Source organism: Trichomonascus vanleenenianus (genome assembly GCF_965637985.1).
Source record: "Trichomonascus vanleenenianus strain CLIB 3782 genome assembly, contig: TRVA0_020S, whole genome shotgun sequence".
In the NCBI taxonomy this organism is placed as follows: domain Eukaryota; kingdom Fungi; phylum Ascomycota; class Dipodascomycetes; order Dipodascales; family Trichomonascaceae; genus Blastobotrys; species Blastobotrys vanleenenianus.
This window is the reverse complement of record NW_027481867.1, coordinates 45878-73724: the sequence shown is the minus strand read 5'-3', so window position 1 is coordinate 73724 and position 27847 is coordinate 45878. Positions and strand designations below refer to the sequence as shown.

General features: G+C 51.0%; 13 protein-coding genes across 13 annotated transcripts; 5 read left to right on the top strand and 8 right to left on the bottom strand.

The window, feature by feature from the left end:
• Positions 1-887: 887 nt before the first annotated feature.
• TRVA0_020S00848 (uncharacterized protein) lies at positions 888-1406 on the bottom strand (the record flags this gene model as incomplete). Its single annotated transcript, XM_076684949.1, has 1 exon — positions 888-1406. One exon carries the CDS (start codon positions 1404-1406, stop codon positions 888-890), a length of 519 nt encoding a protein of 172 aa, XP_076540767.1.
• A 272-nt stretch (positions 1407-1678) lies between these two features.
• Positions 1679-3607, bottom strand: TRVA0_020S00826 (uncharacterized protein; the record flags this gene model as incomplete). The annotated part of the gene is made up of 2 exons (XM_076684948.1): positions 1679-3453; positions 3559-3607. The coding sequence occupies 2 exons, from the start codon at positions 3605-3607 to the stop codon at positions 1679-1681; spliced, it is 1824 nt and encodes a 607-aa protein (XP_076540766.1).
• A 1363-nt stretch (positions 3608-4970) lies between these two features.
• RSP5 (NEDD4 family E3 ubiquitin-protein ligase) lies at positions 4971-7373 on the top strand (the record flags this gene model as incomplete). The annotated part of the gene is made up of 1 exon (XM_076684947.1): positions 4971-7373. The coding sequence occupies one exon, from the start codon at positions 4971-4973 to the stop codon at positions 7371-7373; it is 2403 nt and encodes an 800-aa protein (XP_076540765.1).
• A 1851-nt stretch (positions 7374-9224) lies between these two features.
• Positions 9225-10838, top strand: VBA1 (vacuolar basic amino acid transporter 1; the record flags this gene model as incomplete). The annotated part of the gene is made up of 1 exon (XM_076684946.1): positions 9225-10838. The coding sequence occupies one exon, from the start codon at positions 9225-9227 to the stop codon at positions 10836-10838; it is 1614 nt and encodes a 537-aa protein (XP_076540764.1).
• Positions 10839-11072: 234 nt separating this feature from the next.
• TRVA0_020S00760 (uncharacterized protein) lies at positions 11073-11714 on the bottom strand (the record flags this gene model as incomplete). Its single annotated transcript, XM_076684945.1, has 1 exon — positions 11073-11714. One exon carries the CDS (start codon positions 11712-11714, stop codon positions 11073-11075), a length of 642 nt encoding a protein of 213 aa, XP_076540763.1.
• A 401-nt stretch (positions 11715-12115) lies between these two features.
• GLR1 (glutathione-disulfide reductase GLR1) lies at positions 12116-13546 on the bottom strand (the record flags this gene model as incomplete). Its single annotated transcript, XM_076684944.1, has 1 exon — positions 12116-13546. One exon carries the CDS (start codon positions 13544-13546, stop codon positions 12116-12118), a length of 1431 nt encoding a protein of 476 aa, XP_076540762.1.
• Positions 13547-14382: 836 nt separating this feature from the next.
• TAF10 (Taf10p) lies at positions 14383-15105 on the top strand (the record flags this gene model as incomplete). Its single annotated transcript, XM_076684943.1, has 1 exon — positions 14383-15105. The coding sequence occupies one exon, from the start codon at positions 14383-14385 to the stop codon at positions 15103-15105; it is 723 nt and encodes a 240-aa protein (XP_076540761.1).
• A 494-nt stretch (positions 15106-15599) lies between these two features.
• TRVA0_020S00694 (uncharacterized protein) lies at positions 15600-16220 on the bottom strand (the record flags this gene model as incomplete). The annotated part of the gene is made up of 1 exon (XM_076684942.1): positions 15600-16220. One exon carries the CDS (start codon positions 16218-16220, stop codon positions 15600-15602), a length of 621 nt encoding a protein of 206 aa, XP_076540760.1.
• Positions 16221-17363: 1143 nt separating this feature from the next.
• TRVA0_020S00672 (uncharacterized protein) lies at positions 17364-17777 on the top strand (the record flags this gene model as incomplete). Its single annotated transcript, XM_076684941.1, has 1 exon — positions 17364-17777. The coding sequence occupies one exon, from the start codon at positions 17364-17366 to the stop codon at positions 17775-17777; it is 414 nt and encodes a 137-aa protein (XP_076540759.1).
• Positions 17778-18438: 661 nt separating this feature from the next.
• Positions 18439-20520, bottom strand: TRVA0_020S00650 (uncharacterized protein; the record flags this gene model as incomplete). The annotated part of the gene is made up of 1 exon (XM_076684940.1): positions 18439-20520. One exon carries the CDS (start codon positions 20518-20520, stop codon positions 18439-18441), a length of 2082 nt encoding a protein of 693 aa, XP_076540758.1.
• A 448-nt stretch (positions 20521-20968) lies between these two features.
• On the bottom strand, positions 20969-22492 carry TRVA0_020S00628 (F-box protein; the record flags this gene model as incomplete). The annotated part of the gene is made up of 1 exon (XM_076684939.1): positions 20969-22492. The coding sequence occupies one exon, from the start codon at positions 22490-22492 to the stop codon at positions 20969-20971; it is 1524 nt and encodes a 507-aa protein (XP_076540757.1).
• Positions 22493-23695: 1203 nt separating this feature from the next.
• TRVA0_020S00606 (uncharacterized protein) lies at positions 23696-25261 on the bottom strand (the record flags this gene model as incomplete). Its single annotated transcript, XM_076684938.1, has 1 exon — positions 23696-25261. One exon carries the CDS (start codon positions 25259-25261, stop codon positions 23696-23698), a length of 1566 nt encoding a protein of 521 aa, XP_076540756.1.
• A 1067-nt stretch (positions 25262-26328) lies between these two features.
• On the top strand, positions 26329-27735 carry CDC37 (Hsp90 co-chaperone CDC37; the record flags this gene model as incomplete). Its single annotated transcript, XM_076684937.1, has 1 exon — positions 26329-27735. The coding sequence occupies one exon, from the start codon at positions 26329-26331 to the stop codon at positions 27733-27735; it is 1407 nt and encodes a 468-aa protein (XP_076540755.1).
• Between the last annotated feature and the right edge of the window lie 112 nt (positions 27736-27847).

The window sequence follows — 27847 nt, the reverse complement described above, 5'->3', positions numbered from 1 at the left end:
AATGCTCTCATCTGCCGGTATTGGGCCAACATATCCCCGAAGCACGAGGCATACAAAGGGTTAAGCTTATTTCCCCACAATGTTTTGGAAGAGCCTCCCATAGTGGCTCAGCCGTGCTGCGTCCATGCAATGCACGCGTGAAAGTCACGAGACCTTCGAGGTCACGGGATCGAAATCGTGGAAAATACGTACATAGTGACTCACCGCACAAGGGCGGCGTGTCACGGTACATTGATTTACAGGGACTTTTTTTCTTGTTTAATTGGCACTCGGGGCGGATCGGAGAATGCAGCAAAAATTTTTCAGCGCCAAGAGTACTGGAGATTGGCCAATAAAGAAGGGCCCTGCATGGAGTCTAAAAATGGCGGCTTAAAGGGGGGTTAAGCTTTTCAAGTGTCCTTTTACGCGTCGGGTCACAAATGGCAATTATTTACGCTTGAATGGCGGACTGATCAGCATATCAGGGTGGGTGCATGGGGTATTGCATAAGCATGCCAATCTCCCTTACATTGAACATGCATAGCGCATATATGCGGATCATCAGAGGAGCAACGTACGAGCAACTACGAGCAACTACAGTACGAGCTAGCTAGTATCAAAGTAACAAGTACAGTAGTGTATAGGTCTGTGAAGGAGGTAAATTGATCTTGGGCATTGACTAGGCTCCGGAATCTGCGCTAAAGTCTGCAAAATCTTCAGTCTGAAGAATCTAAAAGTACAATTATGAAATATGTGTGATCTATCAAATAGAATGCTGTATTATTATTATAATTGGTATGTATATATCAATTGACAAGGACATTAAAAGTGGTTCGCAATAAATATCAAGTGGATCAAACCACTCCCGGGGTCATTAATCAAGATCGTTAAAAAAATGCGTCGGTGGTCTACCACATGTAGTTAACCTTGAGGTTCTTCAGCTTGTTCATGAGCTTTGGAACGGTGTCTGCCCGGTAGCAGTGCGCCTGGGTCTCGTCTGGAAGAGCACTCATAATGTTCTGTCGAATAACACAGTCCAAGTTCTTGTACTGGCCATTACCCTGCAGGTAGCTCTCCAAGCCCAAGTCTCGCAGCTGCTGCTCAACGTACAGAATCCACGATTCAAACACTTTGTAGTCATGAATTCGCAGCTCTGGAATGTCAATGAGTCGCTTCCAAGTCGTGAGCTCCGTGAGTGGCAGCTCGGTCTGCTCCAAGTTCATCTTCTGCTGCATAGTCTTCAAGTCCATCTCCTCAGTTGGCGAAAGTGGAAGCTTGGTTGGGATGTTGACGTTCAATGCGGCCATTTGATTGTTGTTTGTTTGTTCGGTTGTGTCTTTGGAAAGATCTGATGAAGAAAAAAAAGAAGGCCAAAAAGGTTTAGATTCGGGGTTATTTATATTCGACAAGATGGTCCATCGCCCCATGGTTGCTTTTCCAGCCACACGCACTCCCTGCCCCCAGCGCATGCACCCCAAATAAGCTGGCCCTCGTTCTACGCGCGCGCCCTGGCAGTCGCCACCACAAAAAAGCACTGCGTGGGCTGCACACCCTGCTTGGCTTTCCTGTTGCGGAAACTGCCCCGCGGATCGCGCGCCCTTCCATCTGGCCTCCAGAGCCTCACGTTAATCTCTCGGCTGACTGAGATCAGGTCATAATCGTACGAGGATTGTTTTGTTTTTCATGCACCTCGCCCAGGTCATCTGGGGTCATGGTTGCTTCCTTGCGTAGACGGGCTGCTGCGTGGTTTGGCATCGTCTCGGAAGCGGTACTTCGCCTTAAAGTGTGCTATATCGAGCTGCTTGACGCCCGGGAACATGATGACCGAGGACTCATCGAGAAGCATGCCTTGGGGCACGACCCGGTATCTGCCGATGTCACAGTCTGTAGTGTTGAGATAGAGCTCCTGTAGGTCGTTGTACACTAGGAATGCCCCGATGCAGTCGACGAACTGGTGATAGTTGGCGATTGCCAGTGCATCAAGAGCCAGGAATCTTAGATGTGGGGTACCCCTGGCGATGGCGGAGAGGTGTGCGTAGCATTGGCCAGGGTCGTCGCGTCTAGTGGGTTGCCCGGTATCAGTGGTTGACCCATTCGCCTTGCTAGCTGAATGCACGATAAGCGACTGCAGGTTTGGTGCAGAGCGCACCAGTGCGGCTATCACATCGTACGGCACGTTCTGAGTGCGAAGCTGGATGAGCCCGGGGTTGTGGCTTAGGAGTTCCTCAGCGACCATGGCACCGAACCAGGGCTCAGGTGACCCGATGTAGAAGTTGAGAAAGAGCCGCTTGAGCGAATTGAACCGAAAATAGCGTACCGTATATTCGCTGCCCAGCGGGCTGATGATGGCTTGGAAGGAGACGACGTTGGGCGCCTCATATCCCCCAATTGAAACCGACGAATCATCCATGACGAAGTCTGTGACAGACGACGGGAGCCAGTTGATTTGGTCGCGGTTGACAACGGGGGCTTCTATAGTTAGGTCTCGTAGATTCGTGCATGGGGCTAGAAAATCGCGTAGATCGTTGGCTGGTATGCCTCGACTCTCCTCTTGGAGCTGGTTCTGTGTGGCATGGAAGTCGTGGAATACGTGGGGCGGTATAATCAAGTTCTCCTGGCCTCCATCGAATTGATCTTCGTCTTCTTCTTCTTCCTCTTCTTCTTCTTCGGCGTTTTGATGATCCATAGGCCGCTCTAATAATGCGTTCAATATTCTTCTCTCCGCCGCTGGATCATCTTCCTCTTCGTCGTCCTCTTGTCCAACATTGTTGGTAAAACCCCGGTCAATTCTCCGTTCAATAGCTCTCGGAGGAGGCAAAATTGAAGGCGGCGGCTTGTCCTCGGTCCGGTCAGTGATTACCAGCTTTTCAATTGTGCTTGGAAGCTGCAGCCCACAAAAGAGACGCGTACTTCTGAAATCAACATCGTCGTGGTAAACACTAATAGTCAGGATCCTCGTGTTTTTAAACACGACTCTATCGCTGAACCGCTCCCACTCTCTGGCCAACTCGAGGTCAAAGTTGACCTCTACCGAGTCTCTCAGCCGCCTGACCATGTCGCACACAACTGGGTTCCCTAGCCGGTCGAGATAGCGGTCCACCGTGAGCCGGCCAATCGTCGTCTGTATGTCGACGCGTTCGAGGCTAGGCAATTGCGGAATGGCGTGCTTCATGAACCAATTGAACACGACGTGGTCCCTTAGGTCGTCAATCTCATCTCCGGATGTTGGAATCAGCGTTGAAGGAGGGTAGTAGTACCGCGAGTTAATGCTTACGCAGCGGATATGCTGGAGGACTTCCTGGCATTTACCGTCGAGTATCGCTTTTGCGAACTCCCTAAAATTCCAATCTTTGAACACCATGGTTATCTTCTCGCAGCAGTGATCTACCAGGAATATGCGTTTGGCGCACTTGCAAGTGTAGCTCCCGATATAGGGAGTCATCATGCTTTCCAAATTCTCATCTACTTCTTCATCTATTGACGTTAGCTTTCTCATCCTTGATCTATGCCTCGTTTTTCACGGTTTTCAACAGGATATGTTCGTCCTCCAAAATATACCCTTGTTCTCAAGATACGTACCTGGGTCATAGTCTGGAGCAAGCAGCTTAACCGAGTCTTCGATTTCCATATCAAAGTGGATATGGGTCCAAAACTCAGGGATAAGAATGGTACGAAAATCTCTACAGGTCTGCTGGAGTGCTGCCAAATCTCCAGCTCTCAGCAGATGCAGTATCATTCGCATAACCTCGTTCGGAACCCGCAGGATTGGCAGGTTTATATTTTTCTCTCTCATCTTCCTTTCGACGCGTGTTGAGTGATCCAGTTTGTCCAGTTTGCCAGCTTATCCCGCTACCCACCTCTTTGATATGGGGAAGCGGTGACTTATAGCTAATTCGTATGTGGCCAGTGCGTTATGCCTGGTAGTACCTGTTATTCACGGTAGGAAAGGATGCGCGTTGGTAGGTAGGCAGGCAATCGCCGGGGTTCACTACTAGTAGATCGGCGACCCACTACGTGTAGCAATCAATTAATCGACAATTAATCCAAGTCGATGCACAAATCAGGGCCTAATACCCCTTATTTCCTCTCTTCCTCCGCTAGTACGTACTTGGTCGTACAGTGCTTATGAAGTTATGTACCCACCCTGTCGTACACATATTAAATTCTGCATCTGCAGCCCCCTAGTACTCCCTCAACGGGTACTAACGAGCCGTTCCTCGCCAAATCGTTACTAAACACATCCAACATACTTTTAAATTAGCCCTATAACTGGTGGTTCGAGAACCTCCACGATAGCTTCTTTAGTCAGCTCTGTAACAGGTGGTTCGAGAACCTCCGCGAAGCGGAGCCACAGGGGGGTTTGGGGGGACTGGTCCCCCCAATGATTAGGGAAGTGTTATTCGAGGGCCAGCCCTCGAGCTCCCGTAGCTCCGCTACGCGGAGGACTCTGGTCAGTTGGTACCTCTTCGCGAAGCGTCAGGGGGGAGGGGTGGTCCGATCCGACGCCGCATGCGGCATGCGGCTCGTGTGTCACAAATTAGTAATATTACTACAGTACAACGTTCTCGCCAAAACATGACCGAGGCGGGACAAAAAAAAATGACAAAAATGACTAAAGAGTACAGCCCAAGGTGTGTAATACGTGATCTATGCAGGCTATACGGATGTCGCGCTAATAGCCAGAGCGAAGCGGCACGGAGGGCTGAGGCGCGGGCTCACCGGGGCAGTTCAAACCTCCCAATGGACCACATCCCCTTCCCACCCCTTCTCTTTCTCCCCCCTTTAGGCGGCCTTATCAAGCAGAGGAAAAAGAGAAGCTAGTGGCTTTGAGAGCAGCAAGGAAAGGGCTCGGTACCCTTATTTATAAGCAGGAAACAGTGACCATTTCGACTGGGTGCTTCCATTCTTTCTTTCTCTGGCATTTTTCACCTTTGTAACATTTTTTTCCCACTTAACTCAGGGTCGGTCCGTGGCGTTTGACACAAAGAATAATGTCCCGACAGACCACCAAGCTGAGGGTTACCGTGATAGCCGCTGATGCGCTGTACAAACGGGACGTTTTCCGGCTGCCCGATCCGTTTGCGGTGATTACTGTGGACGGCGGGCAGACCAAGACGACGTCGGTGATCCGCAAGACTCTCAACCCGTATTGGAACGAGTCGTTTGATGTTGACGTGACGCCCAATAGCATTCTGGCGGTGCAGATCTTTGACCACAAGAAGTTCAAGAAGAAGGACCAGGGGTTTTTGGGTGTCATCAACATACTCGTCAGCGAAGTGATAGATCTGAGCATTGGCGGGGACGAGATGCTCACGCGCGACCTGCGCAAGTCCAATGACAATCTCGTCGTCAATGGCAAGCTGATACTGAACTTGAGCACTAACATAGAGGCTTCCTCGCAGCAGCCTGCCTCGACGAGCACGCCGCAGTCCCAGGGGCAGGCGCAGCCGAGCCAGCCGCAGGCGGCTCAGGCGGCGCAAGCCCCACCGCCACCGCATACGGCTAATGGCACGGCTGGCCCACCCCCAGGCCCGGATGCCTTGCAGGTGCCGGGCCAGAACGGGACCACTTCCGGCGGGGGCAATCGCCAGGTGTTCAGCTCGTTTGAGGACCAGTTTGGGCGATTGCCGCCCGGGTGGGAGCGCCGCACTGACAACCTTGGGCGTACGTACTACGTAGACCACAATACGCGGTCGACAACGTGGACGCGGCCCTCGTCCAACTTCAACGAGAGCGAGCAGCGCATTGCGCGCCAGCACGAGACGGAAGCTGAGCGGTTACGCCACCAGTCGCGTACGTTGCCCGAAGATCCGAGCCGCACAGCGTCACCTCGCCCGGCAACGGGATCGCCGCCGACTTCAAACAACGCGTCCCCGACAAGCCAAAACGCTGTCGCCGCCTCCGCTGGCCAGATGGCCAACACCGGTACGACGACGGCCAGTCTCGGCGAGCTGCCGTCGGGCTGGGAGCAGCGGTTCACACCCGAGGGCCGGCCGTACTTTGTAGACCACAACACGCGGACGACGACGTGGGTCGACCCGCGGCGCCAGCAGTATATTAGGACCTATGGCGGGCCCAACACAAACGGCACTACCATCTCGCAACAGCCCGTGTCGCAGCTGGGGCCGCTGCCGAGCGGCTGGGAGATGCGGCTCACCAACACGGCGCGCGTGTACTTTGTCGACCACAACACCAAGACGACGACGTGGGACGACCCGCGGCTGCCGTCGTCGCTTGACCAGAACGTACCGCAGTACAAGCGGGACTTCCGGCGCAAGCTCATTTACTTCCGGTCGCAGCCTGCTCTGCGTATCCTACCGGGCCAGTGCCACATCAAGGTGCGCCGAGACCACATCTTTGAGGACTCGTACCAGGAGATTATGCGTCAATCGCCGCAGGATCTCAAGAAGCGTCTCATGATCAAGTTTGATGGCGAAGAAGGTCTTGACTACGGCGGAGTGTCGCGAGAGTTCTTCTTCCTGCTGTCGCACGAGATGTTTAATCCGTTCTACTGCCTGTTTGAGTACTCGGCACATGACAACTACACGCTGCAGATCAACCCGCACTCGGGCATCAACCCAGAGCATCTTAATTACTTCAAGTTCATTGGCCGTGTCGTTGGTCTTGCAATTTTCCACCGGCGGTTCTTGGACGCCTTCTTTATTGGCGCTTTCTACAAGATGATCCTCAAGAAGAGGGTCGTTTTGACTGACATGGACGGCGTCGACGCCGAGTTTTACCGGAACCTTGAGTGGACGCTCGATAACGACATTGAGGACATTCTCGAGCTCACTTTCTCCGTTGAGGACGACCAGTTTGGCGAAATTGTCACGGTCGACCTCAAGCCCGACGGGCAGAACATGGCGGTGACTAACGAGAACAAGCGCGAGTACGTGGAGCTGGTGACGGAGTGGAAGATCACCAAGCGTGTCGAGGAGCAGTTCAATGCATTCATGACGGGCTTTAACGAGCTCATCCCGCAGGAGCTGGTCAATGTGTTTGACGAGCGGGAACTGGAATTGCTCATTGGCGGTATCGCCGACATTGATGTCGACGACTGGAAGAAGCATACCGACTACCGGGGCTACACCGAGAGCGACGAGGTCATTCAGTGGTTCTGGAAGTGCATTCGGTCCTATGATGGTGAGCAGAAGTCGCGTCTGCTCCAGTTCACTACTGGTACCTCTCGAATCCCGGTGAATGGCTTCAAGGACCTGCAGGGCAGCGATGGCCCGCGGCGGTTCACTATTGAAAAGGCTGGCGAGGTCGAGCATCTGCCAAAGAGTCACACGTGTTTCAACCGAGTGGATCTGCCTGCGTACAAGGATTACGACACTCTCTGCCAGAAGCTGACGATGGCCGTTGAAAATACCATTGGGTTTGGCATGGACTAGTTATATACTCCTTTTATATATTGCATTTTCCCTGTACTCTTAATTTGCGGCGTCGCAATCCGTATTTGCACATATCTGTATTTGTATTGGCTGACCAGAATTAATAAGTAGCCAATAGTAAAGCGTCTCGGGAAATACGGCTGAGGCGACACAATGTATTGTTGGTATTACCTCATGGAGGTACGTACTTGTTCCGATACCAGATGTTACAATTCCAGGTGTGCAGGCTGACCAAGCCAAAGCAAGTGTATTGTTATTTGATTTCATCTCCATACATACAGCCAGAACTGTATCAATAGCGCAATTGTGAAATGCGGTTCTCAATTGAAAAGTGGATTCATCATACCCATTGGTACTTAAAAGAACATTTGTAACGGTTATTTAAATACGTTTGCCTTCAATGAGGTGAAAAGCTAGCAAAGTGTTGTCAATGTCATGCAGTCTAATGGTAAGTTTTTTAATCTTCTACCAATCCAGGTCTCCCACGAAGGGTATCATTGATGGCACTGGTACTCAATCCCTACGCTGCGAATGCAGTACAACTGTGAGACTTAATTCGATTTAGTCGAATTTGTTAATGCACATGAACGATTGTATATATATTATCAAATATTTTATGAGGAGTCTTCCCTAAGACTACCCTTTTGTAACAATCTTGATTTTTCTTTAATGTCCTATCAATTGGTACTGCCATACACTTACCAGAATATTGAGCGGAAAAGTGACATAATTTTGTTGGAAGGGTGAAGTGAGCAATGCAAAAAGGGACTCTTACCGCCACTACCGTATGATTGGTAAGTGAATCTGTCCTTACGTTGTAATGGTACAGTATTCCTAGTCCAATCTACACTTGACCCCGGTACATTGATATTCAATCATCACAATCTTTAACACGGCAACCTTTACATTAGGGGATAGATTTGACCCAGAATGACGGATATAGCCGGATATCCCATTTGACCTCGAATCTTCTGTGTTACCAACAGAGTACCTTAGGTAAATACAGTTGTGCTACCTTCACGACTTCAGTCCATAAGCTTTGACAACTGCACTCTGAGACAACATGCGTTATCTCGTAATCAAATCTGCGGATTACACCATAATTTTCAATGCATAGCACTCTCCGTTAACACTACGCTACTATAATTGATCGAATGTCGACATTACTCTCGACAAGACGGTGAAGTCTCGCAGTATTAATACTATGTACGGCAGCCAGTAAAGGTGGTAATTGGTCTTGGCCCTATATCTAAGCTTTATCGCTATGCATGCAGGTCTACGTACTCTATCGAAAATGATTCTGCATGCAGCCGTCACTCCAGTCGACACACTATTGTGCCTGCCAAAATACCATAAGAATAATTAAAATAATTGTAACATCTCATGAACCTAACTTTCAAGGCTGAAGTCATCGAGCATTGCATATACTTTTATCTAAAGTACACGAGGATCATTTGACGCACACAATGGATTAATAATTAGGCCCCTGGTATATCGTGAAAACTATGGCAATTCACACCAAAAAGCCCATTGTAGGAGACCCAGATTTCCACTCGGACTTATGGAATCCAAGCTATAAAACAGTATATATACAAAGAAACTCCGATGAACAATCCCCACTGATAAACCCCTATGCAAGATACGCATTATCTCCTCTTCAAAACCATCGGAGGTCGGCAAGCGAAGCGATATGCCGATGGAATCTCGGCTCCCGACGCCCTTAAATGCGAGACGGGGGGCCCAGAAAAATTCGACCCCCACTTGACTAGACTGCAGTTAAGCCCCGGGATTATATATATATATTCGCGCATTAGGTAGTTCTTTTACCAACGGACATATATAACCTAGGCCATGACTGAAGACGAGCCTAAAGTGTTTACGACTCGGGTGATAGTCATCCTGTCGTCCATGTGGGTAGGTGTATTCCTCGCTGCCCTGGACGGTACCGTGGTGACGAGCTTGCTCTCCCACATCGCCTCTGACCTTAAAGAGCTCCAGCGAGTCCAGTGGATCGCGACAGGCTACCTGGTCGCCTGCGCTGCGTTCCAGCCGATCTACGGCAAGATCTCGGACATTTACGGCCGAAAGAACGTGCTGGTCTTCTGCAACCTCATGTTTGCCCTGGGGTGCCTGATTTGCGGCGTTGCTGCGAACCTTGAGCAGCTGGTGCTTGGGCGAGTTGTTGCCGGTATTGGTGGTGGAGGCATGTTCTCCGTAGGTACCATCGCTCAGAGCGACCTCGTCCCACTGCGATCTCGAGGCATCCTCCAGGGCATCGGCAACATCTGCTACGGTGTCGGTGCCGGTGTTGGTGGTGTTGTAGGTGGCTTCATGTCGGACCGGTATGGCTGGCGAAGCGCCTTCAATGTCCAGATACCGTTCATTCTGCTCTCTGCGGTCCTGCTGATGGTCTTTTTCACCCACGATAACGTGAAAAAGCAGGAACGGGCGCCTCTTCTAGGAGAGGAGTCCAACAACGGGTCCTATGGAGCTACGAACTCGTCGAAGAAGGGCTCTCGATTCATTGACTACGACCAGCTGCGTCGGATCGACTTCCTCGGGAGCATCACGCTCGTGTCGAGTCTCCTCCTGCTCATGCTGGCCATCTCCATCGGTGGCCAACAGTATGCGTGGACCAGTCCGGTTGTCATTGGGCTGCTCGGCTTATCGGCTGCCATTGCCTCTTTGTTCGTCTATGTAGAGCTCTACATTGCCAAGGAGCCAGTAATTCCGGTGAATCTGTTCAGCAACCGGACGATTATGGCCTCTTCGCTGACCAACTTCTTCTGCACCATGTCTGTGTACGCCATTCTGTTCTTCGTGCCGGTTCGGTTCCAGTCGGTCATGGACATGACCCCTACTCAGGTTGGCAAGCGGCTGTTTGGCAACTTTATTGGCGTCGCTTCCGGGTCCTTCATGGCTGGGTTCTACATGAAGCATACCGGGCGGTACTACTGGTGTGGCGTTATTTCACCACTTCTGTACCTCTTTGGCGTGTCCATCCTCATCCACTATCACTTGACTATGCCGCTGAGCATGCAGTATGCAAGTTTGATACTCAATGGCTTCGGATACGCGGCCATGCTGACGGTGACTCTGTTGGCGCTCATTGCTGCCGTGCCCCACGAGTTCCAAGCCGTGACCACTTCTATTCAGTACGCATTCCGGGGCATTGGGTCGAGTCTTGGTGTATCGGTGGGCAGCTCCATTTTCCAGATCAGCCTGGCCCAGCAGCTTCACGAGCGGGTTCAGGGCCCATTGGCTGGCGACGTCATTTCCAGAGTCATGGACTCCGTCGAGGCGATCCGAAAGGTGCCCGAGGAGTACCAGCCGGCCGTCATTGCCTCTTATGAGTACAGCACGCGGATGGTTATGACCTCCTGTCTGGTCCTTGGCGTAATTGGCCTCTTCTTCTCTGCTCTCATGCGAGAGTACAAACTGCATAACACTCTAGAGCGACATTAACTTTTGTATTTCTGTGTTTCCAGTTCACCGGATTTTAGCTGTTGAACTTGCAGACTTACTAAACATTGACATTGCATGGATAGTCTATCCTTAAAACACCTGACCATTACAGACTTACTAAACATTATCACTCGAATGGATAGTTTATCCTTAAAACAATACGATGAGTTGTAGATTAACGTGGAATAAAAAGTGATTTTTGAATTAGCAGATAACGCACAAATATGAGTTAGATCACGTATCGTAGTAGAAGCCGGCGGCCATTCTGACTTTGCGGTGCTCAGTGTGCCCCCCTCGAAGGTTCATAGTGGCTCGACAGGGCCCTTTGGCAACCGGGCCGTAGATGATCGTCTCGTGATTGGAGACAATCGGTTTGTACATTTCAACGTCCACCACTGCGAGGTCGGAGCACCTGTCGTGCCAGAATGTGTTGCCAATATGCCCTGTTTGGAACCGTCGAATGCCCTTGGTGTCGTTTCTGAGCTGCCAGGAGCCAATCGGGATTTTGGCGTCAACTCCATCTGATAGGTACCCGTGCCAGATGTGGCTGTCCTGAGTGATGTTGCGCTCAACAGAAAGGTAGTACGGCACATGGTGGTAGAATTCAGGGAGTACTGTGCGGCACATGACTGTCTGGGTGTTATTGAGGTGGTAGCAATGAGTAGTATCGACGATATCTGCAGGTTCGCTACCCATGATGGCAAAGTAGGTGATGGCTGACCCGTTGCTGGGGCGTAGGCCAATGTAGCCAGGCATATTGCGGTTAATGAACTTGAATCGCTGTGCCAGGTAGAATGACCCTTCTTTAGGGGACGAATTGATTCGCACAGGGAAAATGATTTCGCTGAGTCCCTCTTCACCAACATCGTTGACCATCCACACTGTTGTGGCCATTTCTCCGGGGATCAATGCTTTAACTGTCGCCCATGTAGCCCATAACGTGGAAATACTCCATATTTTCATTGCGATTTTTTTGTTTTCGCGATATTTGATTCCTGTCTTGTTTACAGGAAATGGCTAATTGTTTAAACTCAACCGTTAATCTCGCAACATGAATAGCTAAACCCAACCGGTAATCTTGAGTTAACCCGTTTACTCCGCGAAGCGGAGCCATGGGGGTCTGGGGGCTAGCCCCCAGGATAGGCACACAACAATTGACGTAGCTAGGGAGGTCTGGGGGATAGCCCCCCAGGATAGATACACCAACGGAGCTACGGGAATGAATTGTGAAAAATACAATTAACCCATAATATGTATATCAAAAAGAAGAATAACGTCTAAGTCATGGTGACCAATTCCTCGGCGGCAGTGGGGTGGATGGCGACAACGTTGTCAAAGTCAGCCTTGGTAGCGCCCATTCGAACGGCCGCGCCAAAGCCCTGGAGGATCTCGGCGGAGTCGTCGCCAAACAGGTGAAGGCCCACAACCTTCTCCTCGGGGCCCGCGCAGATGATCTTGTACACGGTGAACTCCTTATCCTCCTGTTCGAAAGGAGCATAGTACATGGAGATGAACTTGGACTGGTAGATCTTGACGTTGTCCTTGCCGAACTTGTCGAACGCCTGTTGCTCGGTCAGGCCAATGGTGCCGGCCTCAGGGTGGGAGAATACCACCGAAGGGATATCGAAATAGTCCTGCTTCTGGTGCTTGTACTCCTCTGGACCAAACAGGCGATTGGCGAGCTTTCGCCCGGCGGCAATGGCGACAGGAGTCAACTCAAAGTGGTTGTCGCTGATATCGCCCAGAGAGTAGACATGGGGCACGCTCGTGTTCTGGTACTCATCGGTGATGACTTTGCCCTTTTTGTCCGTCTCAATGCCAATGGACGCGATGTTGAGGTGGCTTCCGAGTGGCTTCCGGCCAATCGTCCAGATGAGCTTATCCACGACCAGGTGAGAGCTTCCGTTGGCTTCGTCGGTGTAATTGACCCGCAATTGGCCATTCTCCAGCTTCTCCACGGAGAACTTGGACATATCCGTCTTCTTGTGCACATTCATTCCGTGCTTAACGTAAGTATCCGTCACCATGTGCTGGATCATCGGGTCGAACGACCGCAATACCGTCTCGCCCCGAATGAACAAATGGGTTTCGGTGCCCAGCCCGTGGAACATACCAGCAAGCTCAATTCCAATGTAACCAGCGCCTACAACAGCCACCTTCTTAGGCTGGGTTGGAAGCTCAAAGAACCCGTCCGAAGTGATGCCCAGCTCAGCACCTGGGATACCCTCTGGCACGGTCGGAGTCCCACCAGCGGCAATGACGATGTGGTCCGCCGTGTACCGCTTCTCACCACCCTCACGGAGCTTAACGGTGATAGTACTGGCGTCCTCAAACTGGGCCCAGCCAAATACGTAGTCGACGCCCTCCTTATCGAGGTTACGCGCGTAGATGCCATTGAGCCGCTTCACGTAGGCGTCCCGCTTGGCCTTGAACTCCCCCCACTGGAACGTGTTCGCCAGCGCCGGGTCGACCTGGAACCCGTAGGCTTGGGCCTGGCGGATCTTGTCCGCCATGGCAGAGGCCGACCACATCACCTTCTTGGGCACGCACCCGACGTTAACGCAGGTGCCACCAAGCCGGTCGCCCTCAATTACAAGCGCCTTGGCGCCATACTTCGCGGCACGTCGAGCCGTCGAAACGCCGCCCGAGCCACCGCCAATGACGAGGTACTGGTAGTGCCCGTCTACCGCCTTGCTGGTTGGAGCCATGGAGAATTGTCGCGAGATTACGTTGAGTCTGGTCGTTGCGGCAGTCAATCTGCTGCCAAGTCGTGAGGACAGTATTTTTGAGTTTATTTCCAAACACCTGGCAATCCCCAAGTGCTTTATACTCGTTTGGTTGTTTTTCCTTGGAATTTGTCAATTGCGACTCATATTCGTGATCGGTCCCCGGTATCTGACAAATCCCTCCCCGGGCTTACTAACCACCATGCACTGCTTCTCCCTTACAAGCCCAGGCCTTTGATGTTTACTAATTCCACTGGTTTCTTTGCCAATTGGCCATCCGCAGCTTCAATTCCCCTTCTTCCTACATTTTTCGGCCATCGCTTAGCCAATTGCCGGAGTTACCCTCGGCCTCAAATATGCTTACAGAAAGACATGTAAGTAGTTTACAGCACGCTGTCCATAGTTCTCTTGGGGGGACTAGTCCCCCCAAAGCCCCCTAGGGCTCCGCTGCGCGGAGGATTCGTAGACTCAATTCCAGCGGAACTGCGCAAGCTCGAACCTCGAACACATATACCCAGTGCAATTGAAGGCTAGCCCCCTAACTCCCACCCTTGGCTCCCCTCCGCGGAGACTTCGTTGATTATGTGACGGGGGTTTGGGGGCAGAGCCCCCAACTACGGGAGCTCGAGGGCTGGCCCTCGAATAACCTGCTGCCTCCCAGCGGTAGTGTCGTGATGATGGTGGTTGTGGTGACGGCAGTATGTAATGCAAGTGTAAGCAGATGTGGGAATGTAGTGCGTATATCTGAGACCAGAAGTATCACCAAAAACGCGACCGGCGACATTTGAACTGAGGAAGGTCACGGAGGAGCAGCGAAGATGTCGGACGTAGAGATGAAGGAAGCCCACGAGGTGGGCAGTCCGGAAGAGAAGCAGGAATCACCAAAAGAGGAGGAGACCAAAGAAGCAAAAGAGGAAGAGGTCAAGACTGAAGAGAAGAGCGATGAAGAGAAGAGCGACGAGAAAGAGGACGAGGGAAACCTGGATGATGCTGAGCTTAAAGACGTAGACAAAGAGGTTATTGAAGACGATGTGGAGGAAGAACAGAATGAGAAGAAGAGGAAAGCAGAGGAGGATGAGGAATATAAAGACCCCGTTCCACCACCTCCGCCATCGCTGCAGCGAAAAGACAAGTCCCTCAAAGAGTTCCTCAACTCGATGGACGACTACGCGCCAATTATTCCTGACGCTGTGACGGACTATTATCTTGCCAAATCCGGGTTTGACACTTCTGACCGGCGGATCAAGCGGTTGCTGGCGCTGGCTACGCAGAAGTTTGTGTCGGACATTGCCTCGGACGCGTATCAGTTCTCGCGCATTAGGTCTTCTTCATCTGTTGCGAGCTCGTCCAACCCACAAGCGCGGGCGAGAGCGCTGGTGGCGGGTATGGCTGGTGCCAGTGCGCAGCAGCCAGTGTCTGGGCAGAGCGCTCCTTCTGGTGGAGGTGCTGGCCAGGGACGTATAGTATTGACAATGGAGGACCTGGGCAATGCATTGGCCGAATATGGCCTCAATATCAAGCGTCCCGACTTTTATCGATAATATCAAGCCATTGCCAAATTCGATAAGCGTTGACACTGTCAAACTCTTGGCAGAAACGGATGATATTTGTCGCATGTGTATCCTCATTTATTTATTAGTCTTTTGAGTAAATCTCGTTGTGATTTGTCACTGTATTATACCGTATATGTTTCTATGCAGTAGCGGGCTAGCTGTATATAATAGCCGGTCATTTTGCATTATACTATCCACAGCTGTAGGAATGGATAGAGCTCCATTCTATTACCAAATGCCTGTTTAGGGAAGTCATTCTACAAGTCACACAACTTCTCATGGAATTGACTAGAACTTTTCAACACGCGTTAATAGTTTGCCTCATGGAATTCGCCTGACAGCAGTATATTACAGTGTACATCGCTATGATAAAATATTAGGAAAGCTAGTATCCGCCGTCTAAGATAATTTCTCAATCGAGGAAAACACAGCCTGAAAAGATACTATTAAAACATTGGACTCAAAATTAACGAATTAGAACATTAGAGACTAACCGGCGACTGCTTCTTGTGGCAGATGGATGGTGGAGAAGTGCTGCTGGCACCGCAGGTCACTGGCTGGGTTGGAGTACTGGTTAAAGTCTGGCCGAAGTCCTGCAAAACGGCGGCAAAGGCTGCAGCGATATCGTCCAGTATATCGAAGGTCTTGCCAACATATTGGCATGGCAGCCAGCTGTAAAGGAGACCGATCAATTGCATAGTGTCATCGGACAGAGTTTGGATCTCTCCGGCGACGAAGCTAGCTTTATGGACGGTATTCAAGGCACCCTCCAGGCCGCCGAGGCTTTGAAGGGCGGAGATGAGCGTTGAAGCAGCGTCATCGAGCAGGCTAATGACCGTCGTTATGTCGCACTCAGTCGCACTCCCACCGGAGGAAATAAGATCCTGGTAGATCGTATTCACGTCCTTGTCCACAAACATCACGTTGTCATAAATTGTCACGGCATCCAAAGAGTCGCCTGTCCATTCAGTTACCAGCTGCTGGAGAGTACTGGAGGCTTTATTGAGGGTATTGATATCATTCACAATGCTCTGACCGGTCGAAGAAAGCGTACACTGACCCAGACCGCTGGGAGCAGCAGGAGCGACGGAATTAGCAGACATGTTTTTATAGGACTTCTTATATGATCTGATGAGGACCGAAGGAAATTTGATTCTGATGTTATAACCCTTCGCGCATGGTGTGTGAGGGGGTTGGCCTTGCCTTCGGCAACGTCACTAATCCATTGGATGTCAGCAACGGCTCCGAAATTATTACGGCCTATTTTGATCTGATGCTATGCATTTAGATGCAGAAAAGCCTAGAAGGTACTGTACATTGCACCGTACAGGTACATACGTATTACATTGCAAATTTCGGTACCGAGAAGTGCGTCCATACATTTTTCCCCCGGTACAGACAGAGTCACTGTATGAGCCGTTACATGACGGTGTCAATGACGGTTGTAACAAATTTAATCACGTATCTCGATATGCAGGTTAATATTCAGCTCTTACTGCAACAGTCTACGTATTTCAATGGGCTTTGGAGGGTATACGACTGAAACCGTGTTCGAGATCGTCGCGTGGGGCCGATGCACAAATACCGTTGATCTGCACTCAACTGCGCCTTGGCTTTTGGAAAAAAAAAACAGCACCAGATATACAGCTTGCCATTGCCCGATACTACTATGCATCGAAGGGGAAAACTTGGAGCATGGATGCAGAAATCTGTTGCCAAAAAGCCTGGCTTACATAATGTATATAACCGATTAATACCGATAACATATTTCTTAAATAATACCAAATTGTACCGGTAACTACCGCAGTTATGTCATCTAATTGTGATGATAGTCAGGCAAAAGACTCACTGACTGGATTTTGCGCCTAGGTGATATCTTTTTGTACACTGTAATAACCATTTCAAAGATAATCTCTCCGCGATGCGGATCCCGAGGGGGGGTTGGGGGACTGGTCCCCCCAATTACACTAGGTAGACAGGGTACCGGGGTAGTTGAGCTGCAGAGGTTCTGATTAATTATAGCCAGTAGTGAATAATAGTGGAAATACTACAGGTAGCATAGGTTCCGCAAGTCACTATGTAGATGTATAAGAGAGAGGTATCCCCTAACAGTCTCCTTTCAATTACCTATGTGACGAGTGAGTTACCGGGGGTTAACCATCACGCGGATCATGCAATGAGGATTAGCCAATATAAAAATTCGCCAATTCATTCATTTCTCTTCCTCCGCAATTAGCTTTACAATAATGGAGAAAACCGAGGAATCCAAGCAATCGGCACCGAGCGATAATAGCAGTGAAAATGAGGAGGGCATCCGGGTTAATTGGGTCGATCCAAGCGAGTTTTTTGGTTCAGAACAACAGCGCGTCTTCGACGCATTGCCTGAAGATGTCAAGCGACGATATCTGGAGGAGTCAAATGGTATCAACGACATAGGTGAATTGTTACGCCTTACAGCATGGGCTTTTGGCCATCATCCAGGACTTAAGCCGAGCGTTACTCTTGGTGTAGAGGATATACCAGGACAGGGCCTTGCAGTCGTTGCCCGCCAAGACCAATCCCGTTCAACAGAGGGGAACCAGCCAGCAGATCAGGTCAGTCCAGAGGATGAGGGGGAGAAAAAGGTATTGATGGCTGTGGATGTGCGCCGGGGGAGTTGAGACGCTGTTCGCATCACTATCTTAATCGCCGCAGGTTTATGTATTATTGAACTACATATGGGAAGTTTATTATTTTACCATAGACTCTGTTACGGTATATTTAATTGCGATATAAACCGGAAAAACACTGGCAGATTGGAATTTGGCCTTTGATATCATCTTGTAGCACGGTAATCATTTCACGATAAGCGTTCAGCAGGTAGCCTTATGGCTCCCGGCAGATCCCTGAGTGGCCTGCTTGATAAAGGCCTCATTGGAAGGCTGATAATTGCTTGCTTGCTTTGAGGCATTCAAAGCCTTTTAACCTACTAAAGTACAACCGCCGTGGATATTCGGGATTAGAATCCCCTGGAGCTCCCTTCAAGGAGTAATGTTCGCAGGTTAGATTCATGATTTCTATGCTCAATTGATCATTTCGAGAGGATACTAAGAAGTAGTACCAGGAAACCAGAAATGCGAAACAAAAATAACAATCTAGCATATAGAAGCCAAGCAGATTGCAGGTAGATGGGCTGAGAGTCCCAATCCCAATTCATGAATACCGTTGAGATTCTCCGCGGAGCGGAGCCACGGGGGGTCTGGGGGGCTGGCCCCCCAGTGCGTGGAGTAAAGCGGATAGGATGGAGCGAAAGGATCAGTTAGTACTATGCAAGAAAATAAGTTAAGGAACGAAGATTTTGGAGAAGCTCTCGACGGGGCGCCTGCAGCAGACACAGCCCTTGAAGTTCTTGACGGCGAGTCCGAGGCGGCATTCTTCGCACAAGGCGAAGCAGCGGCAGGGCCACAGCACGATCTGGCGCGGCGCCGACTGGCACACGACGCATACCGCCTCGCGCACCTGTGGGGCCGACCCTGAGGGCAGCGGGTTCCTACGGCGCTCCATGATGAGGTCGAGCACGGCGATTGAGTCGTCGTGGGTGCGCTCGGAGAGCTTGCGGTACCGCGACCGGGTAATACGCGACGACGACAGGTGGGACGACAGGATGCGCGCCTCCTCTGCTTCCTCGTCGGTCTTGGGGGCCAGCAATGAGACAAGATAGTCTGGCGAAGACATTACCAAGTCGTAGAACTCGCCAAGCGAGGAGCGGGGTGCCGGCTGAGAAGAAGCAGCAGCCCTCTGGATCGCCGCGCTCGACATGTAGGACGTAGTAAGGCCTTCATCCGAAGACGCGTAGTCGCTTTCGTACTCGTAGCCAATCTCGTTATCGGAGTAGTCCTCCTCATCCTCTGCTTCGGGAACGTAGTCCTCCGAATCGTCAATGTCGGGGATAAGGTCCCCAGAAAGCAGCTTGAGGTGCCCTGAGTACTGATCGTTGAGGCTGGAGTAGATAACCTGGCTTCGCAGGGCCTGAATAGTGCTCTCTGCACGGCGCTGTCTATCGGCGGCCTGATCATCAGCTCGGACGCCAAACACCTGGAGCACGCCGACCACGGCTTCTCTGGCGAGCCGCCACGCCGTATAGAGGCACAGGACGGCCAGCGCCTGTACCATCTGGGCCGCCGAGAAAAGTCTATTCAGCGTGGCGAACCAGAACGGCTGCAATTGCGGCGAGCTCTCGAGTCGCGTGTTGACTGGCGACAACACCACTTCGTTTTTGTACGGGGTGACTTGGGGCCGAAGTCGCCGGTTCTTCTCCGCCGCATCGCGCTCCAGCCGTTCGATCCACGTAGAGAGCGGCGCCGACAGCGCCGGAACCTCCGTGAGGTAGGTCGCTTTGGTGGCTGAAGTCAGCGCAATCATGCCCAGCTTCATGAGGCACGAGTAGAAGTCATCGCTCAAGTCGAGGTTGAACGAAGCCAGCGAAGTCTGCATGTTCCCCGGTCCTCCAGCAAACAGACAAGCCAGTCCATATATCCCGCCGCACACTACGACGATCATGGAGATAGCTAGCTGCGGCAGGTACCCAATGACGCACACAGAGGGGAAGAATAGTAGCCTACCCTCGTAGGTGGAGTAGGCAAAGTATGCGAGGAAAGTCCCTCCAAACAGCGCCGACATAACCAGCCGGTAGCTATAAGAATTGAACACCCCCTGGACGTGTAATGCCAAATGGCTTAGGGCTGATAAAATGGCAACCACTAATATCTCGACAGAGAGCTTGTGTGACGATTGCACCTCCTGGAACGCGACCGAGTATTCAAACAGCGTCATACCCGTCTCCGAGTACGGCACATGGCCCTGGATGACACTCGAAAAAGTCTCGATGAAGTGGCCCACGCAAATGGACCGGTAGAGTCCCCACAGGATGGGCGGTGACGGGCATTCCCCGTCGCGGGCTGCCAGGCTCTCGGGCACCAGGCGGCCCAGCCCGTCCGGGGAAACGCATTTAAGCGCCTGGAGTAGCGTCACCGTCTGTGTGGCCAGCGAATAAATCGCGATTGACCGCAGCAGCACCCGGTATGGCAGCGACAGGCTCGTGGGGCGCCGTGTCGTCGCAAACACCACTGTCCGGTTGAGGATGATCGCCATGCCCATGCACAGTAGCGCAAACGGCGAGACCAGATAGGATAGGAAGGACCCAATGTGTCTATCCGGGAGCTCTCCGCCTTCCGCCATCCCGCCAAACGCCAGCGATCTGACCAGTCGCTTGAGCAGGAACTCCGAGGCCGGGCCAGTCATAGCGGGCGCTAGAGCCTCCGACGAGTTGTCCCCGGTCGCTGCAGCCACCTCGGGGGCCGTAGATGACGCAGTCGTGTAGAAAGAGATAAACCCCAGCTCCTGGATCGCCTCCAGAGCATTCATCCTTGGCTACCTTGCGTTATCGTACACACTTCATTTCAACCCCTCCTCCGGACATCGGCCACCTTTCGCGCGGCCCCCTTACAACTTAACTCAACTTAACTTAAGCCGCATAGAGCCGCACCGCCCATTTCCGCTGGCCGTTGAATCCATTCTATCTAGAGTGATTGAGGGGACCAGTCCCCCCAATCCCGCCCTGGGGCTCGGCTTCGCGGAGTTCTGGTTGATATGATAAAGCTTCTTATGACCGGGGATTTGAGGGCAGATCCCCCAACTATGAGAGCTCGAGGGCTAGCCCTCGAATAACAAGTAGGAGTAAAAATGGGTGGACCAGTCTCCCCAAATTCCCCCTGGGACTCCTCTTCGCGGAGTTCTGGTTGATGTGATGAAAGCTATTATGACGGGAGCTCGAGGGTTGGCCCTCGAAGGGTAGAGAGAATGAGCGGTAGTATTACATAACGGTAGCTCTGAACTTGGAGAGGTTGATCTCGTGGACCATATCTCGTCCAAACTTGCCAGGACTGACCCATTCCATCCACTCCTGGGCGCTTTTGAGCTTGTTCTGGGAGCATAGCTGTGCGCGGGCCAGCTTTGGGCACCCGCGGAGGAACCTGGCAAGCAGGGTCTTTATGTACCGGCGGTTGTCTGGACTAGTAGTGTCGAAAGGGAACAAGTCCAGCTCGAGCTGCTCCAGCTCAGGGTACGTACCGATGTAGCTTTCGTAATCGCCTTTATTTCGGTTAACGTCGGCAACCAGCACCCGCAATTGCTTGATACCGAGACCTCTAGAAGCTAGGGGCTTAAATCTGGCGGGGCCATTGGACTTCTTCTTGAGGTAGGTGACAGAGAGAGATTCTAGCGAGCCCTCGACCTCAATTACGGCCTTTTCTAGGGTGCTGGGCAACTCGGGTCCTGCATATTGGAGTGATTTGAGCTGGGTGGCCTGCGTGAGATCGAGCCAGGCAAAAACCGAGCGCTCACGCTTCCGGACGAAATCGCAATAGTCGGTTACGTAGAGGTACTCTACTCCGCGAGACACCGTAAGCTTTGAACGATCAAAATTGGTTGTTTTGAAGTTGCTAACGTGGAGGTGCTTAACGGTATCTGGTACCGAGAGCGATTGGAAGTTGTTACTGTCGGTGCTTATGGAGAGACGAGTTAGGTCTTTGCTCACGCAGGCCAGTTCTACCCATGAAATTGGGGATTTGCCCGTCTGTGAGAGCGGCACACGGAGGAACTCGCGAAGAGGCACATTAGACGGCAGTTGCCTTGCGAGTTCCGCGGGATCAACCAAGTCACCGTCGACCCAAACGCGAGCATATTCGAAATCATCATCCGAGTCGTACCCATCATCTTGGTTGCGCTTGGACAGGTAGAGTTCTCTGATGTTCATGCCCTCGATGTCAATGTAGGCTCTATCTCCTTTAAGCTCATTAGTGATGAGCCCCAGGTAAAATTCGGCGGTGGGTTTCCATTTATCCAGCATTCGCTGGAATGCCAGAAACGCGTCGTTGCGAATACTGAGAGTGTAGCTCACCCTAACTGTAATGACGCGCTTGAACAGCTCGGCGATAGTCTCAAAGGCGTGTGCGTTCTCTTCAGTGGCTGATTCGTTGCCGTCAGTGTAACGGTAGTGCACGCTCAGCTCAGTGGTGTAATTCGCAACGGCATTTTGGAATTGCTGGTCTGATGCCAGCTTTTGGAGCTGTTGGTAGGTTATCACGGCAAACGATTGCTTGAGGTCAATGACGCCGCCCACTTCGGGAAAATCAGGATCGTGAGCCAGTACTGGGTCGATGAAGAATCTCTCCATGCCATGGGCTGGCACGATGGCTACCTTTTGCCAGGCCAATGGCTGGCACAGGTCGTTCCATTGTCGGGACACGAGTCTCAGCTTTTGCCATTCTGCGAGATTGAGGTAGCCAAATATCTGGCTAGTGATCTCAACGGGCAAGAGTTTGGTGACTTTTTCCATTTGTTATTATCAGGATCTGTGGTACCACTGTGAATGAATGGTAAGAATTGACGAAGAGCGGTCTATTTATGTTTACTAATTGAGGCTACCGAAACTCAAAAATGATGAATACAACATGCATGAGGAAATCTTCCAACTGTTATGTTGACGAAATGAGGCTACCGATCCTCAAATATGATGCATACGACATGCATGAGTTGTCTTCGAATTCAGTTATATTGACGGAATGAGGCTACCGAGCCTCAGAATCGATGCATACGACATGCAGGGGTATTTTTATATATTTTCGGACTCTATTACACGGTACGCGTAATATTGTAGCATATAGATCATACTCTGAGATGATCACATGTCAAACGAAGCTTGCGACTGGTGCATTATGGTGTGCAACGTTGACAATACATAAGTATCCCCTCGGGAAGTATAGCAGACATTATCAGCATCGTATGGGGGCGGTCTTTTTTGGAGACGAAATGAGGCTAACGAACCTCAAAAATGATGCATATGCAGTGGTCGCAATTCTTCTGGGCATGGAATATACCTATGCAATCACTTTCATGATAAATGTGGTATATAATAACTCGAAATTTCAATTGTGTGAAAAAAGCCGCTGACTGTGAGGATTCGTAAATAATAAGTAGCGTTCCACCGCTTTGATAAGATTGATTAAATTCGATACCAATGGTCAAGACTCCGGGATGGTGGAGAAACGACAACTCAATTAGATGGATCAGGCAGAATGTCAATGGTATTGTAAATATCCTGAACAGCAGTCATTAATTATACCCCGGTAATCTCACAGTATTACCAGGTAAGTGTACTGGGAAGTCATGTGACAAAAGATTAGTGGCTAGCCAATACAATGTGCCCTAAATAGCTGTGCCTTTGATACATAGGTACATCCAAGTAATTTTTTTATCTTGTCAGGACCTATTAAATCAATGCTTAATTAAGCTGTCTAACATATACAAATATTCTTTCGAGGGGGGGTTTGGGGGCAGAGCCCCCAACTACGGGAGCTCGAGGGCTGGCCCTCGAAATAACTCAGGTAGGAGTGACAATGCTGCCCCGTCCCCCAAACTACCCTGGGGCCCTGCTACGCGAAATTTAGAGCTGATCCAGCCTTTTCTAATTCTAGCTTAGCGGCGAGGGTTTGGGGCTCAGAGCTGGCACTCGAAAGTAACCCGACAAACAGTAATATTTCTACAAAATCGTAGCTTTGTACTTGGAGAGGTTCACCTCGTGCACCACATATAGGCCATGTTTGTCAGGACTAACCCATGACATCCATTCCGCGGCACGATTGAGCCTCTGACCGGGGTTGGTGCGTAGCTGCAAGCGGGACAGCTTTGGGCATCCGCGAAGGAATCTAGCTAGGAGCTTCTTGATAAACCGGCGGTCGTCTGGACTAGAGGTGTCAAACGGAATCAAATCCAACGTGAGTTGCTCCAGCTCGGGGTAACTGCCGATATAGCTTTCATAGTCGCCTTTGGTTCGGTTAAAGCCAGCCACGCGCACTCTCAATTGCTTCAGACCAAGGCCCTTGGCAGCCAGCGGCCTAAACTTGGCGGTGCCACTGGACAGACCGCAGTGGTAAGCGACAGCAAGGGACTCTAGCGAGCCCTCAACCTCTACCACGGCCTTCTCTAGATCAGCAGGGAACTCGGGCCCTGCATAGGTAAGTGCTTTGATCTGGGTGGCCCGCTTTAGATCGAGCCAGGAAAACACTGACGGCGCACGCCTCCGGACGAAATCGAAGTAATCGGTCACGTAGAGATATTCCACTCCGCAAGATACAATAAGCTGTGACCTTGCAAGATTGGTGACTCCGCAATTAGTAATGTGAAGGTGCTTAATGCTCTCTTGTACCGAAAACGATTGGAAAGCGTTACAGTCGGCGGCTATGGAGAGCCGAGTGAGGTCCTTGTTCATGCAGGCCAAGTCTCGCCATTCAATTGGGGTTTTGCCTTGCGTCCGTGAGAGTGGCAGAGGGAAAGTCAGTCCCTCCGTGAGAGCTGACGGATCCGGCGGGAGACGTCTTCGAAATGGCGCGGTTCCAAATCTTCCTTCGTCGACGCCGCAAAGCCAAACTCGTGGAACATCGTCACCCTCTCCGTCCGAGTCGTACTCGTCGTCCTTGGTGCGCCGGGATACGTAGAGCTCTCTGATGTTCATACCGTCGGTGTCAATGTAGCCCTTTTCTCCTTTGACCTCATGGACGTTGAGCCCCAGATAAAATTCGGCAGTGGGCTTCCATTTGTCCAGCATTCGCTGGAATGCTAGAAACATATCATCGCGAACGCTGAGATTGTAGCTCACCCTGACTGTGGTGACGCACTTGAACAGCTCGGCGATGACCTCAAAGGCGTGCGCGTTCTCTCCAGGTGCAAATTCGTTGAGATTAGTGTACCGGTAGTACACACTCAACTCGGTGGTGTGCGTTGCAACAACCTTTTGGAATTGCTGGTCTTGCACCAGATTTTGGAGCTGCTGGTAGGTCAATACGGTGTACGATGTCTCGAGGTCAAGGAGGGCATCCAATTCAACACAATCAGAATAGTCAAACATCAGGGGATCAATGCTGAATCTGTCAATATTACGGGCTGGCACGATGGCTACTTTTTCCCAAGCCAATGGCTGGCACAGGTCGTTCCATTTTAGGGACACGAGTCTCAGCTTTCGCCATTCTGCAAAGGTGAGGTAGCCAAGGATCTGGTTGCTGACCTCAATGGGCAGGCGATTGATGAAGTCGATCTTTTTTTCCTCCATTTTTATTTTTTTGTCTTATCAAGATGTGAGCGAGTGGTACTGAGAATGGACAGAATTGGGCGAAGACCGGTTATATTTATATTGGCGAAATGAGGTTATGACCCTCAAAATGTTGCATGCGACATACATGGATACTCTTGTAACTCTTTTGGGCATGGAATTTATCCACTTCAATTACTTTCCCAATTACTCACTTTTTTTTATGCAATTGCTTTCATGGTAGATGTGTTGATAACACGGACTCGAAATTTTAATTGTGCATAAAAGAGACGCTGACCGAGAGGACTGGTAAACAACAGGTTCCACTGCGTTGCCCCCTTTCTTTTTGCTAAAAATTGACTACAGATTCCATAAGCAAAACTGACTATCCAATAATTAGGAATGTTTGAGGAGAAGCGACAAGTCAATTGAACCCATAAGTCCAGTTGTCAAGGATATTGGTAAATATACGAATAAGGAATACTACAGTAGTCATCACCCAGGTGCAGGTTTATATTCCAGTGTATCAGTAGGCTATGTTTATTACCATGGTAATAGATAACTAGAACAATAAGATTTACACATGCCATCAATGGTTATACGGTAGGTAGTTCACGGCTTTTTTTTTACGGCTTTTTTTTAAATGAACATAATAATGTCTTGCTCAAGGTGCTGTTCCCCCCAGATAAATGTTCAGTAGCTTTCCTAGTTATTTGACACAAGTAATTCTACCAATGGTATTGCATTTTGCCTCCATAGTCTACAGCAACTGTCATCTTGCCTAACAGTACGGTAAAGGGTTATTATTTCTGCAATGCCCTGTATTTACCAACTGGAATTACCAAAAAATACTCAATGAACCAATTGAATAGCGATGCTGAATTTCATCCTTCAAACAGAAATTAAACAATTTGTACAGCCGGGCTACGCGCGCGACATTTACGAGCCGCTTAAAGCCGCACAAGTTTAACGAGCCGCGCAAAACACGTAATCCATTACATAAGCCAGCATAGCACCCAAAAACCACCGTGGTGGTGTACGGAGATGATGCAACCCTGACCAGCAGTACCAGTAGTAGCCCGTGAGCAATGGTGATTGACTACTCTAAATGGGACAAGCTGGAGCTGTCTGACGACAGCGATGTTGAAGTGCACCCCAATGTCGACAAGCAATCATTCATCCGGTGGAAGCAGCGGGATATCCACGAGAAGCGGGAGAGGCTCAAGCACAACATCCAGCAGCTCGAGGTGTCGGTGGAGATGAACTCTGACCTCGTCAAGCGAACGGATCAGATGATCGAGTGCGCGGAAAAGGGCGAAGATGTGACGAGCATTGAATCCGCTGTGAAGATCAGCGAGCGAGGCTTCGAGGACAAGAAGCATCCCATTTCCGAAACCAACATCGCCGAAGCTCCTGAGTATAACGACATGATCGAGAGCCTCATGGAGAAGATCCTGGGGGAGATTGGCGAGGCCGGCGATAAGCAGCAGGCTGTCATTGCCAAGCTTAAAGAGCACCGCACCAAGCTGGCTGGCATAGTCGAAGATCAAAAGAAGCAGCTGGAGGAGTTCCGCCGAGAGCGGGCGACTCATTTGACCAGCGAAGACCTGAGAACTGGCTTTGACACAACAATTATCAACAAACCTACCGCTGATTCTAGTAAGCCTAGCAAAGGGAAGGAGGTTAAGCAGGAGATTGAGGTCCTCAACCCGGGCGCATCATCATCCAAACAACAACCGCCGAAGGAGCAACCACCAAAAGAGGAGGAAGATGTGGATGATATCCGGGCCAGTGCTACTGGCAAGAAGTTTGCCGAAATCCCCATGAACGACTACGCGCAATTGTACAACTTCCTTGGCCAGCACCCGGAGATCGTTACGGAGCGAGAGAAGGACGCCCTGCTGATGGAGGCGTTCCAACACCAGCTGGATGGCAAGACGGACCTCATGAAGCAGACGGTGCACAATGCGTTGCTTATCCAGTACTGCCACACGCTGGGCCCCGACGGGCTGCGCATGTTCTTCTCCAAGATCGCGCAGAAGGACCACCCGGCGCGCGATGCGTTCCTGCGTGATGTCGAGACGACGACGCAGCACATCACTACGCGGTGCGCCGTCATCGCGTCGGAGCGTGCTGCAGAGGCTGGCGAAGCCGTCGAGCAGATCCAGCTCCACGCCGTCGACCCCAACACCCAGATCACCGTGACGGTCCCGGACACCTCGGACCCCGAGAAGCGCAAGCTGTACGAGAGCTTCTCCCCCGAGATGCGCAAGGCAATTGAGTCGGCCAGTCTCGACGAAATCAACAAGGTGCTGGGCGAAATGACCGTCGAAGACGCAGAAGAAGCAGTGCGCCAATTCGACGAGTGCGGCGTGCTCCAGGTCGAAGAAAAGATCTACGATGCCTCCGAATGGCAGAAAGACAAGCTCGCCCACGGCGCCCCGGGCGACGTCGAGGACTTCATCCGCGAAAACAACCTCGACCAGACCGATTAATCCTTACACCAATTGACCTTGCTGTATCATTGTCTATCGACATATTGGGGGCCAGCCCCCAACCCCCCGTATCTCCGCTTCGCGGAGGGTTCCTACTGTCCATAACACCCCA